The 21,415-nt window shown below is 38.1% G+C and overlaps 1 protein-coding gene across 1 annotated transcript in view; it reads right to left on the reverse strand.

The window, feature by feature from the left end:
- The window catches only part of micall2a (mical-like 2a), a 114,201-nt gene that overhangs the window by 71,054 nt on the left and 21,732 nt on the right, over positions 1 to 21,415 (reverse strand). The window contains exon 3 of the mRNA XM_028813908.2: positions 64 to 205. Coding sequence (XP_028669741.1) covers positions 64 to 205 — 142 coding nt within the window. The remainder of the gene's footprint in view (positions 1 to 63; positions 206 to 21,415) is intronic.

The following is a 21,415-nucleotide window of genomic DNA, read 5'->3' on the forward strand; positions in this document are numbered from 1 at the left end:
TATCATGTTCATATGCCAGAGGAAGTACCTAGGTTCAAGAATACAATCACAATTGATACTTACTGGGAGAGCGGCCATGGAAATAGTTGTAATATTGCGAGACGTAGGTCAGGATGCTTAGTCTGTCTGGAACCCTTAGCGCCACCATGTCCTCAGCGTCCAGTAGGGCAGGAATCCCCAGCTTCTCCTCTGCAACACCAAAAGCCTGCAAGATTTCAAGAGTATCATGCACAAATAAGTGTTCTTGAGTGAGGGAGTATCCAGGCTATACAAGAATACATAAAAAAGTGTGTTTTTTTGTTTCTCCTTGAAGTGATGTACTCAAAAATCCTACCCTAAATTACTCCCTAAATGATGTACGCAAAAATACTACCCTAAATGGGAAATGTACTATATAAAAATACACTGAACAGAATCTTTTTTTGAACAGCATGCTCGATTCGCATTACAGTCCACAGTCAGTGTAAAGCCAGCACACACTCTTCTGATTTAATGAATCCTCCCATATTTCAAAGGAATATCATTAAGTGGATCTGAGTGACCCTGTGATAGACAAACACACTGACAATACCGAAGCTCCTGTACAAAATGGGTGAAAAATGTTTAACGAAATTTAAACTGAAAAGCAGATAGGAAAATAAAAGAAAGTGGTTTGTACCTAAGCCCCACCCTCTCCTACCCATATACTCCAAACAATAGTGCGGTTTATGAAGAAAACAAAGTTTCAACATAGTCTTCTTGTCAAAAATTGTACGTCGATTCTATAAATCAAATTTGTACAACTGAATATAATCAAGTGTAACAACAAAGCGACCTCTGACAGACCCTGATAAATAGGTTTTGAAACCCTTCCTCACCAGTCCTCCCCATTTTGCACATTCTAATGACATACATGATCAGAACTTATTAATCCAGTAAGTAGTCCTCGCTGGCAGTTGCATCTTTTGTAACACGGGCAAAGAAGCAGAAGTGAGGAGAGTCAAGCAGCGAGCAAGGACAGTCGAGTGATAGTGTACCTTAAGACTGAGATACTGACTTCTAAAAGTATGGGTGTTCAGACTAAGAAAAGGGTGTCAGAACTTTCGAAGAATTCAGGACACAATATGAGGAGTTTAATTTGCAATGTTTATCATCCTTTATAAAACAGATGTCCACGTCAGTTCACACATGCTGCATTAATAATTACTGATGGTGTTACTTGAAGTTGGGCTACTTATTCTGCCGATAGACAAGTCAGTAGTCTAGAGGTGCACAGACCAGTATATTGTTCAGGATTTTAGTTTTAGTAAAGGTAAATTATGTGAGTTTTCAAAACGTTCCGTTCAAAACAGAAGGGCTTGTGCACGAAAAGTTGTTTCTGTTATTCTCTTAGTTCCTACTTGAGCATTGACATGGCTTCTTGTTGTTTTAGAAGTCCCACTTCAGTATATGCAGAATCTCTCAGCAAATCGGTATGGGTAGATAAGAAGCAATATTTATAAGATGGTGAATTAGATCTTGGCATTTGCTATATGGGAAGGAAGTACCACCATATGTAAACGGAGAATCGTCTTACTCTGAGTTGCATAAGTAGGTCATATCTAGCTGGACAAAGTTCACCTCATCCACCATTCTAATCTCTTATTGCACGCTGAATTGAAATGACTAAAAACAAAACAGAAGCAGGCAGAATCAAGCTACTTTATCAGTTACTTCATATCTGCCTTGGCACAGGACATTCAAAGGAGATAGAAAAGACTGCCTGCACATCAAGTGAGAAACACTAGGGGGAAAAAAAAAAGACAGCTTGTAATAACAAAGAGGAAAACAGATGCTACATGTCTTAAACCCTCAGCTAGCAATGAATAAAACACTTACCTCCTACATTAGTATGAAACATTGAATAAATTGTGGAGACTCTGTGTCATGCTAGTAGAATTCTAGAGGCACAGTGTGGTTCAAGTGGCCTTCCAATATTTAGCAGAATTTGCCAAGAATAAGATGAACATTAAATCAGTCTATTTTAAATTACTGCAATTTGACATTATTAAGTTCAGATTTCTTTGGAAACATTTACTTGCTTTCGATTCTTAAATATATAAAAAGTTTACAAAACGTCTTAGACTGTAACATACCTACTCTAAATATAGAAAAAAAAAAAAATCTAACCAAGCAGCCTGGCTTCAAATTTAAAGGGCATGTATATCAAGGCCTGTACAGGCCAAAAAAAGTTTTCAGGCTTAGTAGTTCAAACATATTCAAAACATATGTTCAACACATACAAAAAATGTACTTCAATGGACATATGTCCCAGAAACCACATGTCCAGCTTTAAAAATAAGATGACAAAATAGTGTTTAAATTCAAAGAATTTATGAAATAATCAAAAATAAAAGAGAAAAAAAAAAAAAACATGGGAAAAGGTAAAAACAGACAAAATGGGAAAGCCTAGAAAGGCAACCCAAGGCAAACAATTGTTGTAATCCCACAACAAAAATCTAAAAAATAGATTTAATAAACAAGCAAAATCCAAAGAAAACAATCTAATTCACAACCTCTGCTGGAAAGCTCTCCTCAAACTCAATGTAAAGGCTGAGGGCGGTCCCATAGCAGTGATGTCATGGTGACTCCACCTCTTAGGGATCCACCCACAAAACACAAGCAATATAGATTAAATTGAGCTCTACACAATACACAAGAATGAATATTTCTTTAGGTAAAAATTGTTTAACAAAAATTACATAAAATCAAATACATGAAAAATAAAACAGAAATAACCACAAAATGAAAATTAAATATAAGCCATGGAACAACTCCAGTACTGCTTGGACAGACTCTGGCCACCCAGTATCCTGTAACTGAAGAAATGAATTCACAAGATGGACAGATGGATTATTCTTTTATTGTAAGTCACACACTTAAAATATCCTCCTTATCCATTTGTGCATCATAACAGCCTGCTTGGCTTTCCCAAACTGCATTGTAAAAAATTGTGCATCAGTGGTCAATTAAACACCCAGGCCTTATCTTGACTGAATTTGGACTCAAGCCAGACAAGTGCATACAAGGAATGAATAGCTTATTTCTTTTCTTTATCCCTTCAAAAGAAGAAATAAATAACAAGCCAAAATAATGGGCTATTGTTTGGATAATGAATGGAAACACACAAAGTAATTTAATAATCTGATATATGGATGTGAAAAAGAAAATAATGCCCCGAAAAGTGGATGAATATGTGCAGTCACTGGGATGTAAGGGACAGTAAAGTTAGTCTCATCGTCCCTTGAAAGTAGACAATGATGCTGGCTGGACAATGCCACTGCATGGAATTTGAAGCTTCACAAAACATGCATTACAAGGCTGTCTAAACAGCAAGATGTAGCTGCCAGCAATGCAAGGGTGGGAATCAAAAAAAAAAAATCTATGGTCACCAAAATGCAAACTAGGCTTAGCTGCATCTGGGAAGCACTTCATTTGATTCCAGATGTTTTTTTTCGATACAAACAACTGTAAACCTACTTTTGCCCATCCCCGACAGACGGTGTCCCACAGTGGTTAGGTCAAAGCACTGTCCCGTCCCCCCCACTGAAACAAAGTTGCATCCCAAACAATTTATACTACTTAGTCTAAAAAACTACTTTAAAACACAAACAAAAATAAAATAGGACTACAAAGAGTTTGCTTCCTGAACAACAAAGTAAAAACAGAATTTTAGACATTTTTGAAAATAAAAAACAAATATCACATTGACACTAGTATGAAGACTAATTTCTGAATATCTGTTTTCCCTTTGCCATTCTGGGGTTTCCAGCAGATGTGGGGGAAAATTAAATTAAATGATTTTAGAACAAGGAAGCAACACAGCAAAATATGAAAAATGAAGGAGTCTGAATACTTTTTGAATCTGCTGTATATGTTCTAAATCAGAAAACTCAGTTTATATAAGAAATATGAACTCTTAACTATTTCATTTTAGAAACCGGACGATTATTATCAATGCTGTTTGTGACTGCCATTAGAACCCTGGGATGTTAATGGAAGGATATAAAAGGGGACAAAAGAAAAAACTTTTAAATAAATAAATAAATACATACATACATACATAGGGGAAAAAAGCATATTAGATAGATAGATAGATAGATAGATAGATAGATAGATAGATAGGATAGATAGATAGATAGATAGATAGATAGATAGATAGATAGATAGATAGATAGATAGATAGATAGATAGATAGATAGATAGATAGATAGATAGATAGATAGATAGATAGATAGATAGATAGATACTTTATTAATCCCAATGGGAAATTTATTACATCTGTTGTATGAATTTCACAAGATCTCTGGGCTCAAAATTAATTCAAATTAGGGCATACTTTTTCCAGTGAGTCATCTTGTATGTCATACTAAACTTGTCCACTTTTCATTGATCGTCTTATCTACAGCTAAAAGCTACAGTCACAAAAAAAACTTTCAAATGTGTTTTTTACAAAACAAAAAGTATCAAGCAAGATGTTAATAGACAGACATCTCTTCAGACCTCTGTACTATTAATAACTATTAATTATAATTTATTAATAATAATAATAATAATAATTCAAACTGTTAAAACAAATATACATCAAAAGCTCCCATCTCTTTAACAGAGTGTGTCTATACACAGTTAAATACATCCTTATTTAGAATTCTATACTCAATTGCAATTTCATTCATCCACAAAAAAGGCCATTTTTAAAAGGCAGCTCTGCCAAATTAAATTGTACTCAAATTTATTTGCTTTACTCTGTACTCCATTCATAACTATCACGACTTTCTTGCAGATTTGTAGTGAATCATTTGCTTATAATACAGAATATTCTCTGCTACTCCAGTGCAAAATAACCACATAATTCACCTTGTTCTAAATTTAGACAATGTTCAACTCTTGACAGTCATTTGGTACCCAGATCTTTAGAAACCTATAATATTATAGACAATATGTTAACATCCTTTGAACAACTGGACCTCAAATATTATGTTCCAATAACACATTTTCTCTATACAAGTTAGAAAAACAGTTTAACATATGTATAAATAACAGAATTACAGAAACCTGGGCTCTAAAAATGCCAGGTAACCCATTATTGTAGTTAGTGAAACCGTGATAACACATTGATTTCTCTGCGAGTGACCAGGTTATTTGGCCTTGTATACCCCTAGCCGAGTTTCAGTTAAGGATTTTGTAGTCTGTGCATGTTCGATTCACTCCGTTCGCCTGTGCACATGTTAGCGTCACAGCTTTCAGCAACCAGGGGTAGAAGTTTTTACAAAATAAATTTCCTGACACAAATGCTCAGGCGATCGCATTATTCCTTCTCCTGCTTGAAATAATCTCTCTTAGTATTACAGAAATTACTAAATTTATGTTGATGAGCAGGATAAACAGTGGTAATCTCGGCAGCATAAAATGAAGTGCATTAGGGTAACACGTTAAAAAGTAACACGCACTATATAGGTTACTTGTTACTTTAAAAAGTAATAGGACTAATGGAATACTTATTCTACTAAAGTAAAAATACCTGCATTTCCATTATGAGTGGGTGTAAGGCAAGTAGCACACAACTGTACACCATTCCCTTACAGAGCTCAATAACACAGCCAAGCATAAAAGATTGTGTTGTGAGCAATCCAGTAACAGGAACCTATAAATGAAGTTTTAGTTTGGTTTTCATTCAGCTCTTTGCTACAAATATGCTAAAACAGTGCGGATTGGGTGAGGCAGAAGCCAGCGTTCATATCTATAATCCTCGATGGTTCAGGTCGAGGATGCAAAAAGGGGATGGACGTTATTTTTAGGACTAAATGTATTTAGAAAGCAAAAGAAAATTACCACAGACTTCATACTCGTTTTCCAATTCATGGTGATCGATGAGGACGTTTAACGATGCCACGGTGTTTTGCCAAAGAAGAACTCCAGAACCATAATTGAGCGTGTAAATTGAGGTTTTTAAGAAACCAGGTCTTTTCCTTTCCCAGGACACTCGCCTTATCCCGGTTGTCTGTATGCAAGCGCACTCCTTGAGCGAAAGTTAGGGAATTGCGACAATATTTCATAGAGTGTAGTGTGGATGGAACAAAAGGAAAAAAAAAGGTATAAGGAGTATTGTGCGATTGAAGAATTAAGGTGAAGGTTAAAGTTAAGGTTACTAAGACAGTGGTAAGACCAGAAATGATGTATGCAGCTGAGCAGTAAGGGGAGCACAGGAGGTCATTTATGGCAGAAATGAGAATGTTGAAATGGATGCATAGAGTTACAAAAAAAAATAACAGAGATATCAAAGAAAGCACAGGAAGTGGTACTGACACATGATGAGAATAGACAATGAATATGTGGGCAAAAGAATGATGGGAATGGAAGTACAGGGGAAGAGAAAGCGAGGGAGGCAAAAGCAGAGGTTGATGGGTAAAGTAAAAGAAGATTCTGAAGGAATAGGGCTTGACTGAACAGGAGGTGCAGGACTGAGCGGTTTTGAGAACGTTGATCAGGCACATCGACCCAACATAGAAGCGAGAAAAGACGAAGATTTCTACTTGAATACATACTAGCTAGCATGGATAAAGACCCTGGTAATATTTTATGACTATCAATATCTAGACAATCTTAAGCAATGAATGGAAAGTGACTTGGAATCTCTGATAAGGAATGGAATTCAAAAAACAATAATCTCAAAAAAATGTCAACATTGCACATATCTAAATCACCACTAATATGATCTATTGTTTTAACTGTGAACCAGACTCACTATGACATGTGTTTTGGGACTGCCCCACATTCAAACCATTTTGGGGAGAACTATTTGCCTGTTTATCTGTTGGATGAATTAACAGCTACTCCTAATTCTTTGACATTATTTGGACTAGTACCAGATGGGTTAAGATCATGTAGTGAAAAGAAGAAAAAAAAACCTGCTCAAACATTACATTGCTCTTGTGTCATCTTGTTTTATTCAAATTGAAGAACCCTAACCTACCCTCCATAACTTAAATGGGAAGTTTACATCTTACATTATCTAAAACTAGAAAAAAAAAATCCTTAAGAGGAATGGTGTAAAGTTTCTCAGATTTTGGCACAAATTCATTACTGCTGTTCTAAAATAAGCCTGCTGGGCTTCTGCCGCTCTTGTTAATGTTTTAATACACATGAGGAACTCTCTCATAATAAGCTTTTTGTTCAAACAGCTTTGTAAATTCTGTCGGAATGGGGAATTGATGCATCTTAATTTTTAACATTAATGTCTTTAATATAATGATTGTATTCTTGACTGAACTGTGATAACTCAATATCTGAAACCTATCATAAATACATGGTCTTAGAATACACAATTTATATATATTTAAAAAAAAAGCACTCATATGCTGCCCCAAAACAAGTGGGCTTGTCCACCACATTAACAGTCCATAATATAAAAAGGCGAGCCATTTAAAAACGAGGCCAGTGGGTCAAACTATAAATGATGACAAAAAGGAGCTGAAAGACTTCCGCCTTCAGTTGGAGAAGAAGAAAAAGAGCAATTTGGCGAATCTTGAACAAAGCCGCACTGTGCAGACACAGTGAATACACTGTCAAACAGCCAAACAAGAATTGTTGTGGACATGTTGTCTAAAAAGGAACCAATAGACAGCCATCATTAATAATGCAAGTAACAGAAGATGGGACAAGAAAATGAGCTATAAATTTAAGATGTGAAAAAAAATCATTTCATGGGTCATTTGCTTAAAAAGTTCAAAAGAAAAAACTGATGTCAACTTGAAAGTAACCATAGGAAATAAACAGTAATTTTTTTACACATTACCCCAATCAATTAAGCAAGTTTCTAAAATGTATTCATTTTCACATATATGCATTAAAATAGAAGAGTTATAATACAACAATAAAAGCACATTAAAACTGCAGTTCATTCCTAATGCTCCAGATTCCTTTGTAAACAGCTACCAGACGCCATAGAGGGCTTCATTGTGCCTCACAAAAAGGTCACCACTTTGCACATGGAATTGTTTTTCCAAACAAACAAAAAAAAAAAAAGAAAGCAAAATAGATGAGTCAGGGAATGGGTCTTAGGTCAGCTGAGCATATGCGTAATACACTAAAGAATAAGAATCAGGAAGCAATTGTTATGAAACTGCCAACAACATAGTTTGTCATTTTAAATATGAGGCAACTGTCATTTTTATGTTGGGAGAGTATGGGAAATTGCAGAGTGAAATGTATTTCTGTTTTTAACTTTGGCAAAATATACTTGTTAAAAAAAAAAAAAAACATTTGACCACAGCACATGAGTATTTCCTGCAGGACACACTTCCATCAGCAAGCAACAAGCTCCTGGGTGTTTCCTTTCGTTGTCTCGGTCTAATTTTAAAACTAAGCACCCAGCTGTACTGTGCTGATAAAGTTAAAATAGATGATGTCACTGTTGTCTACTTATTTACAAACACATACAAAAAAATACCTGCACATCATTTATAAATAATTGTGTATATTATGCTCATACTAACATAAATGCGCACACACACACACACACACACACACATACAGTACACTTCCGGTAAAAAGATCTAGAACACCTCAGTTTTTCTTCAAATTTAATCATTTGAATTGAAACCTAAAAATGGTGAAAAAGGTTTTATAAAACTGAAAGAAAAAAAAAAAAAAAAGAATTTCAAAATATTATAAATCGCTCTTCGTCAGGGAAAAACCTAAGGCTACAACCTACAGATGTTCTGCAGCAATTAAATTAAACTTTGCAAGCTGAAGCAAACAATTTGTACAGGTGTCCCAGCTTCTGTCGATTACTTGAAAATCCTCTTCCATCTTAAAGCAGAGTTGGAACAGACTGCGATATTACACCCTTGGAAATATTACATTGCATAGAACAAATAAACTGTGACAAATATAAAATAAGTCAAGGAATCATTATGTGTACAAAATTTTACTCAAGTTTATGATTTATCAAAGTAGCCACTTTTTGCTCCCATTAAAGTAACCTACACAGTCGGTTTCTGTTTTGGCCTAAAAACCTGGGCATTTCATGCCAAGATGGAGGTTTATTTTGATTAATTTTTCTTTGGTATTAGACGGGATGACCCAGTTGGTGCTCCAGATTTTGATCTGGCAGTTTGTCGTTCCCACCAGGCCACAGCATACTATACATACATGCATGCATGCATACAAAAATACGATATATACAGATGTGATAAAGGCATCAATCAAAGTAATAACAGTATTAATATTAGGTCACTGGAGTTACTTACTCTTGAACATGCTATACACAATTGCCCATGAAGAAAGCATTCCTGCATCAGATTCATTACTTTTTGTTTCTGCTTTTCCTAGTGACTTGGGTTTTGCTGATGGTCATTACAAAACTTAATTTTACAGTAAAATGTATTCTTTTGAATTAAAATGGGTAATCAGTAGGTATAATGTGTAATTCAAGTATATTATCATTACCCGAAGTTTATGCATTTTATTTGTTTAGGCTGCTCACTCAAGGATAATGAGAAGTGAAGCAAAATCGCACCTTTTATTGGCTAACCAAGAGACCTTTTATTGGCTAACTAAAAAGATTGTAATATGCAAGCTTACGAAGCAACTCAGGCCCCTTCTTCAGGCAAGATGTAAACATTACATCTTGCCTGAAGAAGGGGCCTGAGTTGCCTCGAAAGCTTACATATTGCAATCTTTTTAGTTAGCCAATAAAAGGTGTCATTTTGCTTGGATTTTCTCTAAATTCATAATGGCTAACACGGTACAATACCCTAGTACTATTGGCTAACCAAGTAAAGATTACAATATGCAAACTTTCAAGAGAGCTCAGGCACCTTCTTCAAGCAAGGTGTAATAAGAAATGGGAGTTACCTCTGTTTATGTATGCACTAGGAAAGAAACATGATGCTAAAACCCTTATGCAAGACATCTTTAGTGTCAAATATTAACAGATTTCTCCAAACTAAGAGAGAGGACAACAATGTATGAACCAGACCATGTGATAAGATAACTGCTCAACAAAGGCTTTTGAACTTTTTTGAGGAGTTTTGCTTACAATGTGGATCTGTTATCAAATCTCCTGGGTCAGTCAGTGATATAAACAGTCCTCATGTCTGGTCATAAAACTCTCTTGTCTCTACTCAAACCATGTTATAATGTGTTAAATTTTAGCATCAGTTTAACTTGCCATTCCTTACTCTCCTGTTGTGCATAAGCACAGTGACCTTAAAATCATTCTTGCAGCGTCCACTGCTGGTGAAGGAAGTTCCTACTAGGAAATCTCTATTGCTATGCTTAATTTGAGATCTGTGTAAATTTATTCTTTGACTTGCCGTTTGCCCAGTTTCTCTGACAAACCTGCTATGCCACTCTCCACTAATCAAGAGCAAGAGGTGGTGGGTGATGGGAAATTGGAGGATGGGTCCCCTTTGAAGTTGGGGGGGGGGGGAGGGGGGGAGAAAAAAAAAAAAAAAGGATTTGATCAAACCAATATTGAACTATCTGCCCTCAATTCTAACCATAATGTCTGGAGGAAACCAGGCACTGCTCCTTGTCTGCGCAATACTATACCAAAAGTGAAGCACGGTGGTGGCAACATTGTCAGTGACAAGGACTGGGAGACTAGTCGGGGTTAACAGTAGGCTGAACAGAGTAAAGTACAGCGGTGTTCTAAATGAAAACCTGTTCCACAGCTCTCTGGACCTCAAACTGGACTGAAGGTTCACCTTCCAACAGGACAATGACCCTAAGCACAAAGCGAAGACAACAAGCCTTGGGGTCAATTCTGGGAATGTTCTTGCTTATACCTGCCACAGCCCAGACTTGAACCCAATCAAGTATCACTGGAGAGAACTGCAAATAGCGGCCTACTGACAGTCTCCATCTACCCTGATTGTAATAGGTACTTCTACAAAATGTCCATCATTCCAAGGAACTGCTTATTTTCTAACAAATATATACAGTTCAGAGTCCTCTTGGGGCATGACTCACACACATTCAGTTACTCATATAGGACTGCGGGGTGTTGGAGGGCTGCCAGCACAAACAACAGAAGTAGCAAAAGTAAACATCGATGCAATATTCAAAAGAAGTGGCTATTTGGCTTGTCTACACTGGAATGACCCGGGTTCGCTTCCCGGGTCCTCCCTGCGTGGAGTTTGCATGTTCTCCCCATGTCTGCGTGGGTTTCCTCCGGGTGCTCCGGTTTCCTCCCACTGTCCAAAGACATGCAGGTTCGGTGCATTGGCGACCCTAAATTGTCCCTAGTGTGTGGATGTGTGTGTGCCCTGTGGTGGGCTGGTGCCCTGCCTGGGGATGTGCTGCTGCCTTGCACCCTGTGCTGGCTGGGATTGGCTCCAGCGGACCCTCCGTGACCCTGTGTTAGGATATAGCGGATTGGAAAATGACTGAACTGACGACACTGGAATGACATGTTGCATTTGTTAATGCCAAAGTAAAACATATCTAATAAAAATGAATCTGCAAACACTGAATATGTATCATTCTATGGATTGTGAAGGCAAACTAATTTTCATTAGTGCATCCCATAAGTAAAAGCACATATTTGAATGCTATGTTGCAGAATGTAATGCTAACTCACAGTTAAACTTTCGAGTACAGATAATGACAGCAGAGTCATTTTCAAGTTCTGGATTTGTACACTGGCATAAGCAATAACAAAGTGTAATCACTCACACAAGTGACCATTAAAACAGCAAAACAAAGGCTGTTTAACAGGAGATCTGAAATAAAGAATTCATGTAGAACTGAAAAGCTTGATTTCACACAGGAAGTCCTCAAGTTAAAAGGAGGGTCACATTTGGAAAATAAAAGCGCCATGAGTTTTTGGCACTTGAAATTTGAATTAATGACTAATCCATTTATCTTTAGTAATATTTTTTTAACCAGCTAATAATGCAAATAGAACTTACAACAGCAAATATTTAAAACCTAACAGACTGGTTCACTGGCAAACCAGACTTTAAAGCTGTTTTAACAACATTCTTTTAAAGAGGTGATTTAAATGGTAATAGCCTGAATTATCTTGGAAATCACTAATTCAACAGTAAATATATAATGTTTAATTTTTTACATGTAGTACAGGTTTTAAGCAGCAGTTTTTCAATTACTGGACAGAACATGTCAGAATAAATGTAAAATATGTACACGCCAAGGTAAATCAGGTAGTTCATTATAGATCATTGTTTAGAAATCCTATGCTGAAATCCCTTCATATTATCAGACTTTTTTATTGTTACACTGGTGGGATCCCCACTTCTGCTACATATTAAAAATTCAAGCCTCACACTGCATTTTGATCTTTATGAATACCAATACTTGTTTATGTAAATTATATTCGGGTAACTACTTGATGGATATACAAGTATTTTAAACTATTGTTACCGTTCGTGTGTATAAATACACACATATCTTATAAACATCTACACGTGGAAGTGTGTGTGTGTCTGTCTGTCCAGCTACAGCATGAAGCTTTTATTTAAGGGTTTATACTTCATGTGATGTGGCGCATGCTGCAGCGGACGCTCCTGCTACGCAAACGTTTTTACGGTTTATACTTGCGCACGTACTTTACACCACCATGCTTGGAACATCCAATAAATTCCAATGACACCTTACCGCAATATCTCTGAAAAGGATGTTTAACTCTTTGAGGGCTGAATATTTTTTCCAAAAATCAGTTTCTGAAAAGCAATGGTTGCACACAGAAATCAACAAAAAACGTCTGTTGCTGCATGCTGTGGCTGCCAGTTTGCCAAGAATGTGCTGCAGGCTTGCTGCCATTCTGTCTTCGCATGGCTGGGGCAGCTGCAGCAGCGATCATGGTCGCAGTGTATTGCAATGTGGTTTCTACTTCCTATCATTGCTAAGTGGCAGTCCTACCTGGCGAAACATTGTCAGTGCCACGATCAGCTGGGGTCCAATCAGCTGAACCTGGAACCTCACATTCGTTTTCGATCACTTGTATCAAAATCGGAGTCCAACAAGTCATAGTCCAGTTCAGAGATAATAGGCAAAATGTCGTCTGCGGAGTATTTTGATTTACGCATCCGCTTTGATCTCTTGCCAGATGTCAGTCCCATTTTTACCGTTGTTTGTGCCTTGCTACTCACACGAGTGCAAGAAATCTCAGTCAAACCAATGAATCTAACTTTCCTTCAGGCAACGAGAGTCCAATTAAAACATAACAGTTGTTTTTTTCACAATTTACAGTTGACTACCATCGTCAACTCCTCCTTTTGACAAAAGTCAACATCAGCCCTGAAAGAGTTAATGATTAAATCCATCAATCCAGGGATGCGCACATTCCAGCTAGCATTGGGCAAGAAGCAGAAACAATCCCTGGATGAGGAATCAGCTCATCACAAGCTGAATACAAGCACTCACATACACATACACACACACAGGTGTCATTTTAGTGTCACTAAACCTGCATATCTTTGGAAGAAAACCGGAGCTCACTGTGGAAACCCAGCAGGAAAACATGTAAACTTCAGGTAGGGAATACCAGCGACGTGACTCCCTGTGAGACAGCAGCATTATGCCTCCGCCACAGTGACACCCCCATGTGTGTAATTATTAAAAGCTTTCATTATTTAAACAAAATTATTGATTTATCTGTAAAATGTAACATACATACTTTAATGCATTTCATCATGAAAGTGATATCAAATATAAATCTAAAGATTCTAAATTTGCAGAGAGTTGTAATATCATTCATTTAATGTGTTCTGTGTGGTGATCTATTACTGCTTGCTGCTGCTGTCAGGTCAGGAGGAAGTCCCAGAAGCTCGTAGCGATTAAAAACTGGGATGACGTTTATGATGGTTCGCTTTAATGATAAAGTAAACTACGAGGTTAAAGTGGACATGTCAAGATTAAAGCCAAAATTTCCACTTTAATTCACAAAATACACCTTTTCACTGTGTCCTTAATTTTTTCTCTCTATGGCAGTACATTATGTTGCTGTTGTGAAGTTGCAAAAAAAAAAAAAAGATGGTACAAAAGATTGTATGTGACACTTTTAAAATGTATCATGTCATTACAATCAGGCATATACAACACTTAAATATAAAAGCACCACGAATGCATCTGTATGTCAGTATTTTGCTTCACCACATCGAACCATTCATCAAATATCAAAGCGTGCACATTGATCCCGTAGGATCATGTCACATGTAGATAGTAAACAGAGATTCTGACGTCACATTCCATCTTTTACCACACTGTGCCCCCCGACTTTTTGCTGGTACTGCAACTCGTGCACGCGTCGCGTTCATTTCTAAGGACCTGCTCAGAGGACGCGTCAAAGGAACGCTGGAAACGTGTGGCAGCCATGATGAGTGCACATCCGCGTTCTGAGTGTGAAGTATAAATGAGCCCAAAGAAGGGCCCAGAAGTGTGAGGCTACAGCATGAAGCTCAAAGAAAGTGACTGTCACCAAAGTAAAACCGCCGAGCAAAGAGAAACTGGCTTAGCTGCTAATACAGAAGCGAGGCAAACACATCGGCAAAATGAAACCTCAGAGGAGAGAGAAACTCACTTAGCCACTGATAGACAACGGAGGCGATCACGATGGCAAAATGAAACCACAGAGAAAAGACAACCTTAACTGCTAATGCACAACTGTGTGGTGTTGTGGGTCCACAGCTCCCGTTCAAAAGGCCGTTTTAAATAAATAATCACCGCGCTCGTGGCTTAGCGAGGGGGCGTGGTAGTTGTGGCTAAAGCGGGTCTCAGGACGATCTGGGGTGTGGGCGTTTCTCACCGAAGTGCACAGGTGAGAGACTGCCCACATCCGTGATTGTTCCTGGGGCTGCTGATGTGCTGCAGCTGCTATGTCCTAAGGACGAAAGAGAACCAAAGATGGAGGTTGCTGGAGAGCATGGAGCAGGAGAGGAGAGAGCCGGTGTGGGCGAGCGAGAGAGTGAATGCTCGCAGGCAGCTGAAGGGAAGCCTGGGTGTTAGGCCGACACCCGGGAGTTGTAATAATGGTCGCTCCCGCTGAGTGAGCATGTAGCGGGAGTGACCAATGAAGAAGAGAGACTGTCCTCGTAAGGCCGGGACAGCAGCGGGAGTCGGGAGGCTTGGAGGAGAAGTTCTTGTTGTGAGCATCCTGGTTGGCAAGGACTCCAAGTCTCAGGCCTGGGATGAGAGCGCGACCGAAGCCAGGATCAGGGGGCCTCCAGACCTGTGAAAGAGAAAGAAGGACAACTGCAGAGAGAGAGAGAGAGAGAGAGAGAGAGAGAGAGAGAGAGAGAGAGAGAGAGAGCACATCTCGCCTGCTGCAGGGCCCTAACAGGAGAAGAAGGTGAGACGCTAATGTAAAAGAAGCACCGGGCTTAATTGTTTTGAAGGACTTCTTCCAGCAACGTTTTAACTTCAGTTTTAAAGGATTGTCTTTCTATTGTTTTACCTCCATGTTTTGTTTTATGGATTATTTATTGAACTTTGGACACTGCACTTTATTTGAACACTTTGTTTTGAGGATTGTTTTAAATAAAAGCACCCTTGCACATTTTCATCATCCCCTTGCTGTGTTGTTGCCTCACTTTCTAGCTCATCTCGGTAACATTATCGACGGTGTTGGGTTCAAGGGCTCCCGAACACCAGATGGGAGCATGGAGCATAACCCGCATCATCACAAACTGATGCAATTGATTGATTAATTGAAGTGCCAGAATCCATTGTTTCTAGGAGCCAGTGTTTATCTATCTATCTATCTAGAGAGAGAGAGAGATTTTGGGGAGTCAGTTGTACTAAGCTCACCTCAAAGGAGTGAAGCGCCAGGTAAGATACATTCACACATCCAAATACAGAGGAAAGGCACTGAAGGTACACACAGGGCAAGAGGTAGCAAATACTTTAACATTATAATATTAACTGTTTTTGGATAGTTGTAAAAGAGAACAGCCTGTTTGCAGCAAAATCATGTTTATGAGGTTGTGTAAAGAGTCTGAAGGCCTTGAGGCACCCCCTACTTGGCCAACTTATTTTTTCACTGTATGAACAATATGACTCTGTCTTAGTTAAACAAGTGGCAGCACAATCTGGACAACTGAACTCTTCTGGATTAAATCCTCAAACTTCAACCTTCAATCCATCATGGGGCTACACAACACAAAGATTATTGTGACAAAAGATGGAAATAAACAATTGGTCAAAATTTGAAGATCAAAAAATAATCAGGCAAATAAGAATCAAAGGGGCAAGATGTTAATTATGAATGAAAGCTAAAACAAAAAAGTGAAAAACTTGTATTCAATTAAAACGTTAGGGGCTAATTGGGAAATGAGCTAACTGCACAAAAGAGGAATGAAACAAATTCACTCATTTATAGAGACACTTTGGTGACGTCACAAGTGCAGCAATCAAGATCACATGACACATCCCAACACCACTGCATATACAAAAAACATTTGACATATTCTTATTAACAAAGATTGACCCAGTAAGACCAATTTTGAATGGGTAATAAACTTCTGAAATTAAATCTAAGTTAAAAAGAGATCAAATACACAAAACACACATATAAAGTGTTTGGTCCGGTTTGTAGTAATAAACTACCACCGCAAAATAAGAAGACGAGGCTTCAATTCCATTTACACGTAAACACTGTATGAAGTTCTGGGAAGCATTAAACATTTATAAGAATTGTAGCTGACTGGCCATCAAAGCTGACACGGTTTGAATTCCAGCAGCATTACAGACACAGAAGAATGCTTAAACGAATACTCAACAGTACTCCGTGGTCTGCAAAGATCTCCTCTCATCGGCACAACACAGATGGCATGAAAGTGCAGTTAAGAAGAAACTACAAACTGACTTATCAACAGATAAAAGACCAAAACACCAGTTCAGGCCTGGGCTCTGAAGTTACATTTTATCCAAGGGAAAGCATTTATACAGCCCTGAAGTTCGGAGTCTGATTCCACAGAAGTAACAGAAGACCTTGACATCTTAATTTTCCCATGGTTTTACTTTTGAAAAAAAATGTGTTTTTAATATATTTCATGGATAGTCTTCACTGTTAACACATATAAATGATAAAATACTTTAAAAATTCTTGGGTTAGGAATTCAGTTTGCTGGGAACCATTTCCTGCCAAACTTTAAAAAACAAAACTTTCTGTCAAACAGATGAAGATTAATTACCCAAATGTTTACCCCTCCAAGTCCACCGCAGCCCACCCCCCCCATCAGAAAAGGCACATCACAACCAAACAAACAGCATTTCAAAAAGAAATGACAGGACTGGGCCTGTACATCTTTAGGAAATAATTAATAATGACCACTTACTTACAAGACAAACCCATGTGTAAAAATAATTCATATGTATGCAGTTACAATTATGATTCAGATTTTTTTGTTTTTAATTACTATCTATTTCTCTATATATATATATATATCTATACACACACACACACTATATTTCTAAATAAAATTTAATTCTAATAGCTCATAACAAATGAATGAAAACTAATTTCTAAAGATTTTAACTTGTATAAAAGCACTGGTCTCAATAATTATAAAATCAATCAAACCACGGCATCCTCTTCAAACTAGAATCATAAAATCAGCTCCCACACGGTATCTTTTGAAATAGGAGGACTTTCAAAACGTGCTGGTTGCACTCCTTTGTGTAATGGTTGTGGTTCGTTTAAGATATTTCTCCTTTAATACATTTTCTTCCATACACCATTTAAAGTTTATTCTTTGCTGGAGTTAAGGAACATTCCGAGTTGATTAATTCCTTTACAGTTTTGTTTATTTATTTATTTTTTAATTTAACATTTTATTTTGAAGGTTCCTGCAACAAATTTTTGTTTTGTTGTGTTGTGTACACTATCATTTTTAGCAACCCCTGCTTAGATGCAATTGTGGTTCATTAGGTGTATGTCACACAGTAGGACATCAGAATTGTGATGTTCCGAATGGAAAGTCTTGAAAGCAAAATGATTTGCATGCGATTCTGTTTCTTCAGTATTAGACTCTAGTTTACTCCTCTTTGACTTCATTTTTATAATACATTTTAGTTAGGGTTATATTCCAATTTTGGTGCAGGGTTAATTTTTTACTTATGGTTTTGACCACATACTTTTCTGACCATGATTTTTGTTCATCCACTTCCTGCTCCTTATTCATATTTTCCTACTGCATCACTTTGGCTTAGTATAACACTTTGTGCTGTAAATAACCATAAGGAGATGCACCCACCCCCGTGCACAATGTCATCCCCATCCCACTTGCTCATTTGTATGGTCAAACATTGCCTGCAAGTTTGTGTTGTATGAAACGTGATGCCTTTCTGTTTGCTACTTGGAAGTAAGTGTGTTCTGAAAAGTGCTGGCTTTGTGTTGGCTCTGTGCTTACTTACTGACACTTTTACTTTGGAAAATGCTGAGGAAGGTTGCTTCCCAAATCAACCATTCATACCTTTCACAGGAAATAAGATGGACATTGTGAACTATGATTCCAGGTCTGCAGGGTATAAGTTGAGAGGAAAGATTGAAGGATTTGAATCTTTTCCAGATTTAGCACAGGCTACTACTTTAGGTGAGTATACAAGGAGTAGAGTTGGAGAAGGTGGATGAGTTTATATACTTGGGGTCAACAGTACAGAGTAATGAGGATTTTAGAAGAGAGGTGAAAAAGAGAGTGTAGGCAGGGTGGCATAGGTGGAGAAGAGTGTCAGGAGTAATTTGTGACAGACGGGTGTCAGCAAGAGTGAAAGGGAAGGTCTACAGGACGGTAGTGAGACCAGCTATGTTATGAGTTGGAAACGGTGACACTGACACCAGAGCAGGAGACAGAGCCGGAGGCTGGAGAGTTAAAGATGCCAAGATTTGCACTGGGCGTGACGAGGATGGACAGGATTAGAAATTAGGACATTAGAGGGTCAGCTCAAATTGGATGGTTGGGAGACAAAGACAGAGAGGCAAGACTGCATTGGTTTGGCCATGTGTAGAGGAAAGATGCAGAGTATATTGGGAGAAGGATGCCAAGGATAGAGCTGCCAGGCAACAGAAAAAGAGGAAGGCTTAAGCGAAGGTTTATGAATGTGGTTAGAGAGGATATGCAGGTGATGGGTGTAACAGAACAAGATACAGAGGACAGAAAGCTATGGAAGATGATGATCCACTGTGGTAATCCCTAACGGGAGCAGCCGAAAGAAGAAGACGACTACTTCAAAATGCGTTCAGTAAAGAACATGGAAGCACACTTGGAAAACGGTTTATGGTAAATTTTGCACAAAAAAAACGTTGGGTTTCTCTTCTCACAGAGAACCATAGACTCATTAAACAAATAACCAAGTAGTGTGGTCAAAAGTAGGACTTTAGGGAGCTTCAAAACACAACATGCTGTTATTTTTAGAGAAAATAGGTGGATAGGATTGGCAGGATTTGTTGGGGTGAATGACCTGTTCTAATCAAAATTTTTCTAAATTTTCTGAGGAACAGGCATGCTAAAAACTTGTGGAATACTTAACACGTGTGTGTGTGTGTATTTATACTGCATTACATGTGTGTATTAGCATCTTAAAGGTAGTGTGTTTGGATTTGTTTGTAGATTGTGCGTAATTTGTAAACCCACCCATTTAAAAATATTATCCTCAGTGATGTGCAGGTCAATCTGATCACTGAGCAGATGCTCTGTCAGGGCCCCCACAACTGAATTAAGTGGGTTTGACAATGTATGTAGTGATTTATAAAAGACAGGGAGGACAGGAACAGTGATATCTTGCTCCTTGTTTGTTTGGTTAAATTGTGAGCAAGAGTGACAGAAGCTGCACTTTTATGAGGTCCAGCCCAAAAGGTGAATACGTGATACTGAATTCATTTGAGTGGCAGAGCAATAGCAAGTGTTACAGCAAATAAGAGGAGTGCCTGTGTATACAATAAGTCATTAATACATTTGTTATAAATATGTTTCAATTTAAGAAATATGTACAAAAACAAACACTCTACTAGTATCCAATGAAACTGTCAGAACATTTAAATATACCATGATGAGAATGTTTGGCCACACCACACATTTCAACATGAACACATAAAAAAAACTGACATGGGAACAAGCTAGAGTGCAGAACTGACAGCACCCAAAGCTAGTTGAATTAAAGCAGCAACTCAAATTGGAAATGTCTTAGACTCAAAACTCTGAAAGCATGGAGTAAATCAGTTACATTATTAAATGTGTGAGTCAAACATAGTTATGTGCACCTGTATGTTCAATATATACAGTCTTGTATTATTATGTGTCAAATTAAAACTGTACTAAAGACAACTTTTATTAATCAGTATGAAATCATGGTGCATTTAATGACTATAGCCATAAAGACCCAGAGCATCAGAAAAAAAACAACAATTGACAATACAACCCATCTGCTATTTCCAATGTTGATGGACAGGCTAACAGACGAGATTAGACAGGAGTCTCCATGGACGAAGATGTTTGCTGATGACATTGTGATCTGTAGCGAGAGTAAGGAGCAGGTTGAGGAGACCCTGGAGAGGTAGAGATATGCTCTAGAGAGGAGAGGAATGAAGGTCAGTAGGAACAAGACAGAATACATGTGTGTGAATGAGAGGGGGGTCAGTGGAATGGTGAGGATGCAGGGAGTAGAGTTGACAAAGTAGATGAGTTTAATTCTTGGGATCGACAGTACAGAGTAACAGGGATTGTGGAAAAGAGGTGAAAAAGAGTGCAGACAGGGTGGAAAAGAGTGTCAGGGGTGATATTTGACAGATGGGTACCAGCAAGAGTGAAAGGGAAGATCTACAGGATGGTAGTGAAACCAGCTATGTTATATGGGTTGGAGACAGTGGCACTGAGCACAAAGCAGGAGACAGAGCCGGAGGTTGCAGAGTTAAAGATGCTAAGATTTGCTAAGATGCTAAGATTTGCACTGGATGTGATGAGGATGGATTGGAAATGAGTACATTAGAGGGTCAGCTCAAGTTGGACGGTTGGGAAACAAAGTCAGAGAGGCGAGATTGTGCTGGTTTGGACATGTGCAGAGGAGAGATGCTGGATATACTGAGAAGAGGAAAAGAGGAAGGACTAAGAGAAGGTTTATGGATATGGCGAGAGAGGACATCCAGGTGATGGATGTAACAAAGTAAGATGCAGAAGACAGGAAGATATGAAAAAAAGATGATCCGCTGCAGGAGCAGCCGAAAGAGGAAGAAGAACGTACAAGTTGTCAAATGAAGAAAAAAAAATTGCAGCCTTCTAGATGCGGCTATGAGGTAAACCTGTTTTCTTGCAGTAGCTTACATTAGTCGAATATTTACTACATATAGATGGCAGCGTCTGTTTGTTCACAGGCTAATGCAAATCAAGTCACATTTATTGGCATGTGTACACAGTGCAATCAAATTAAGTCGCATAAG

The sequence above is a fragment of the Erpetoichthys calabaricus genome, chromosome 11, assembly GCF_900747795.2.
Source record: "Erpetoichthys calabaricus chromosome 11, fErpCal1.3, whole genome shotgun sequence".
In the NCBI taxonomy this organism is placed as follows: domain Eukaryota; kingdom Metazoa; phylum Chordata; class Cladistia; order Polypteriformes; family Polypteridae; genus Erpetoichthys; species Erpetoichthys calabaricus.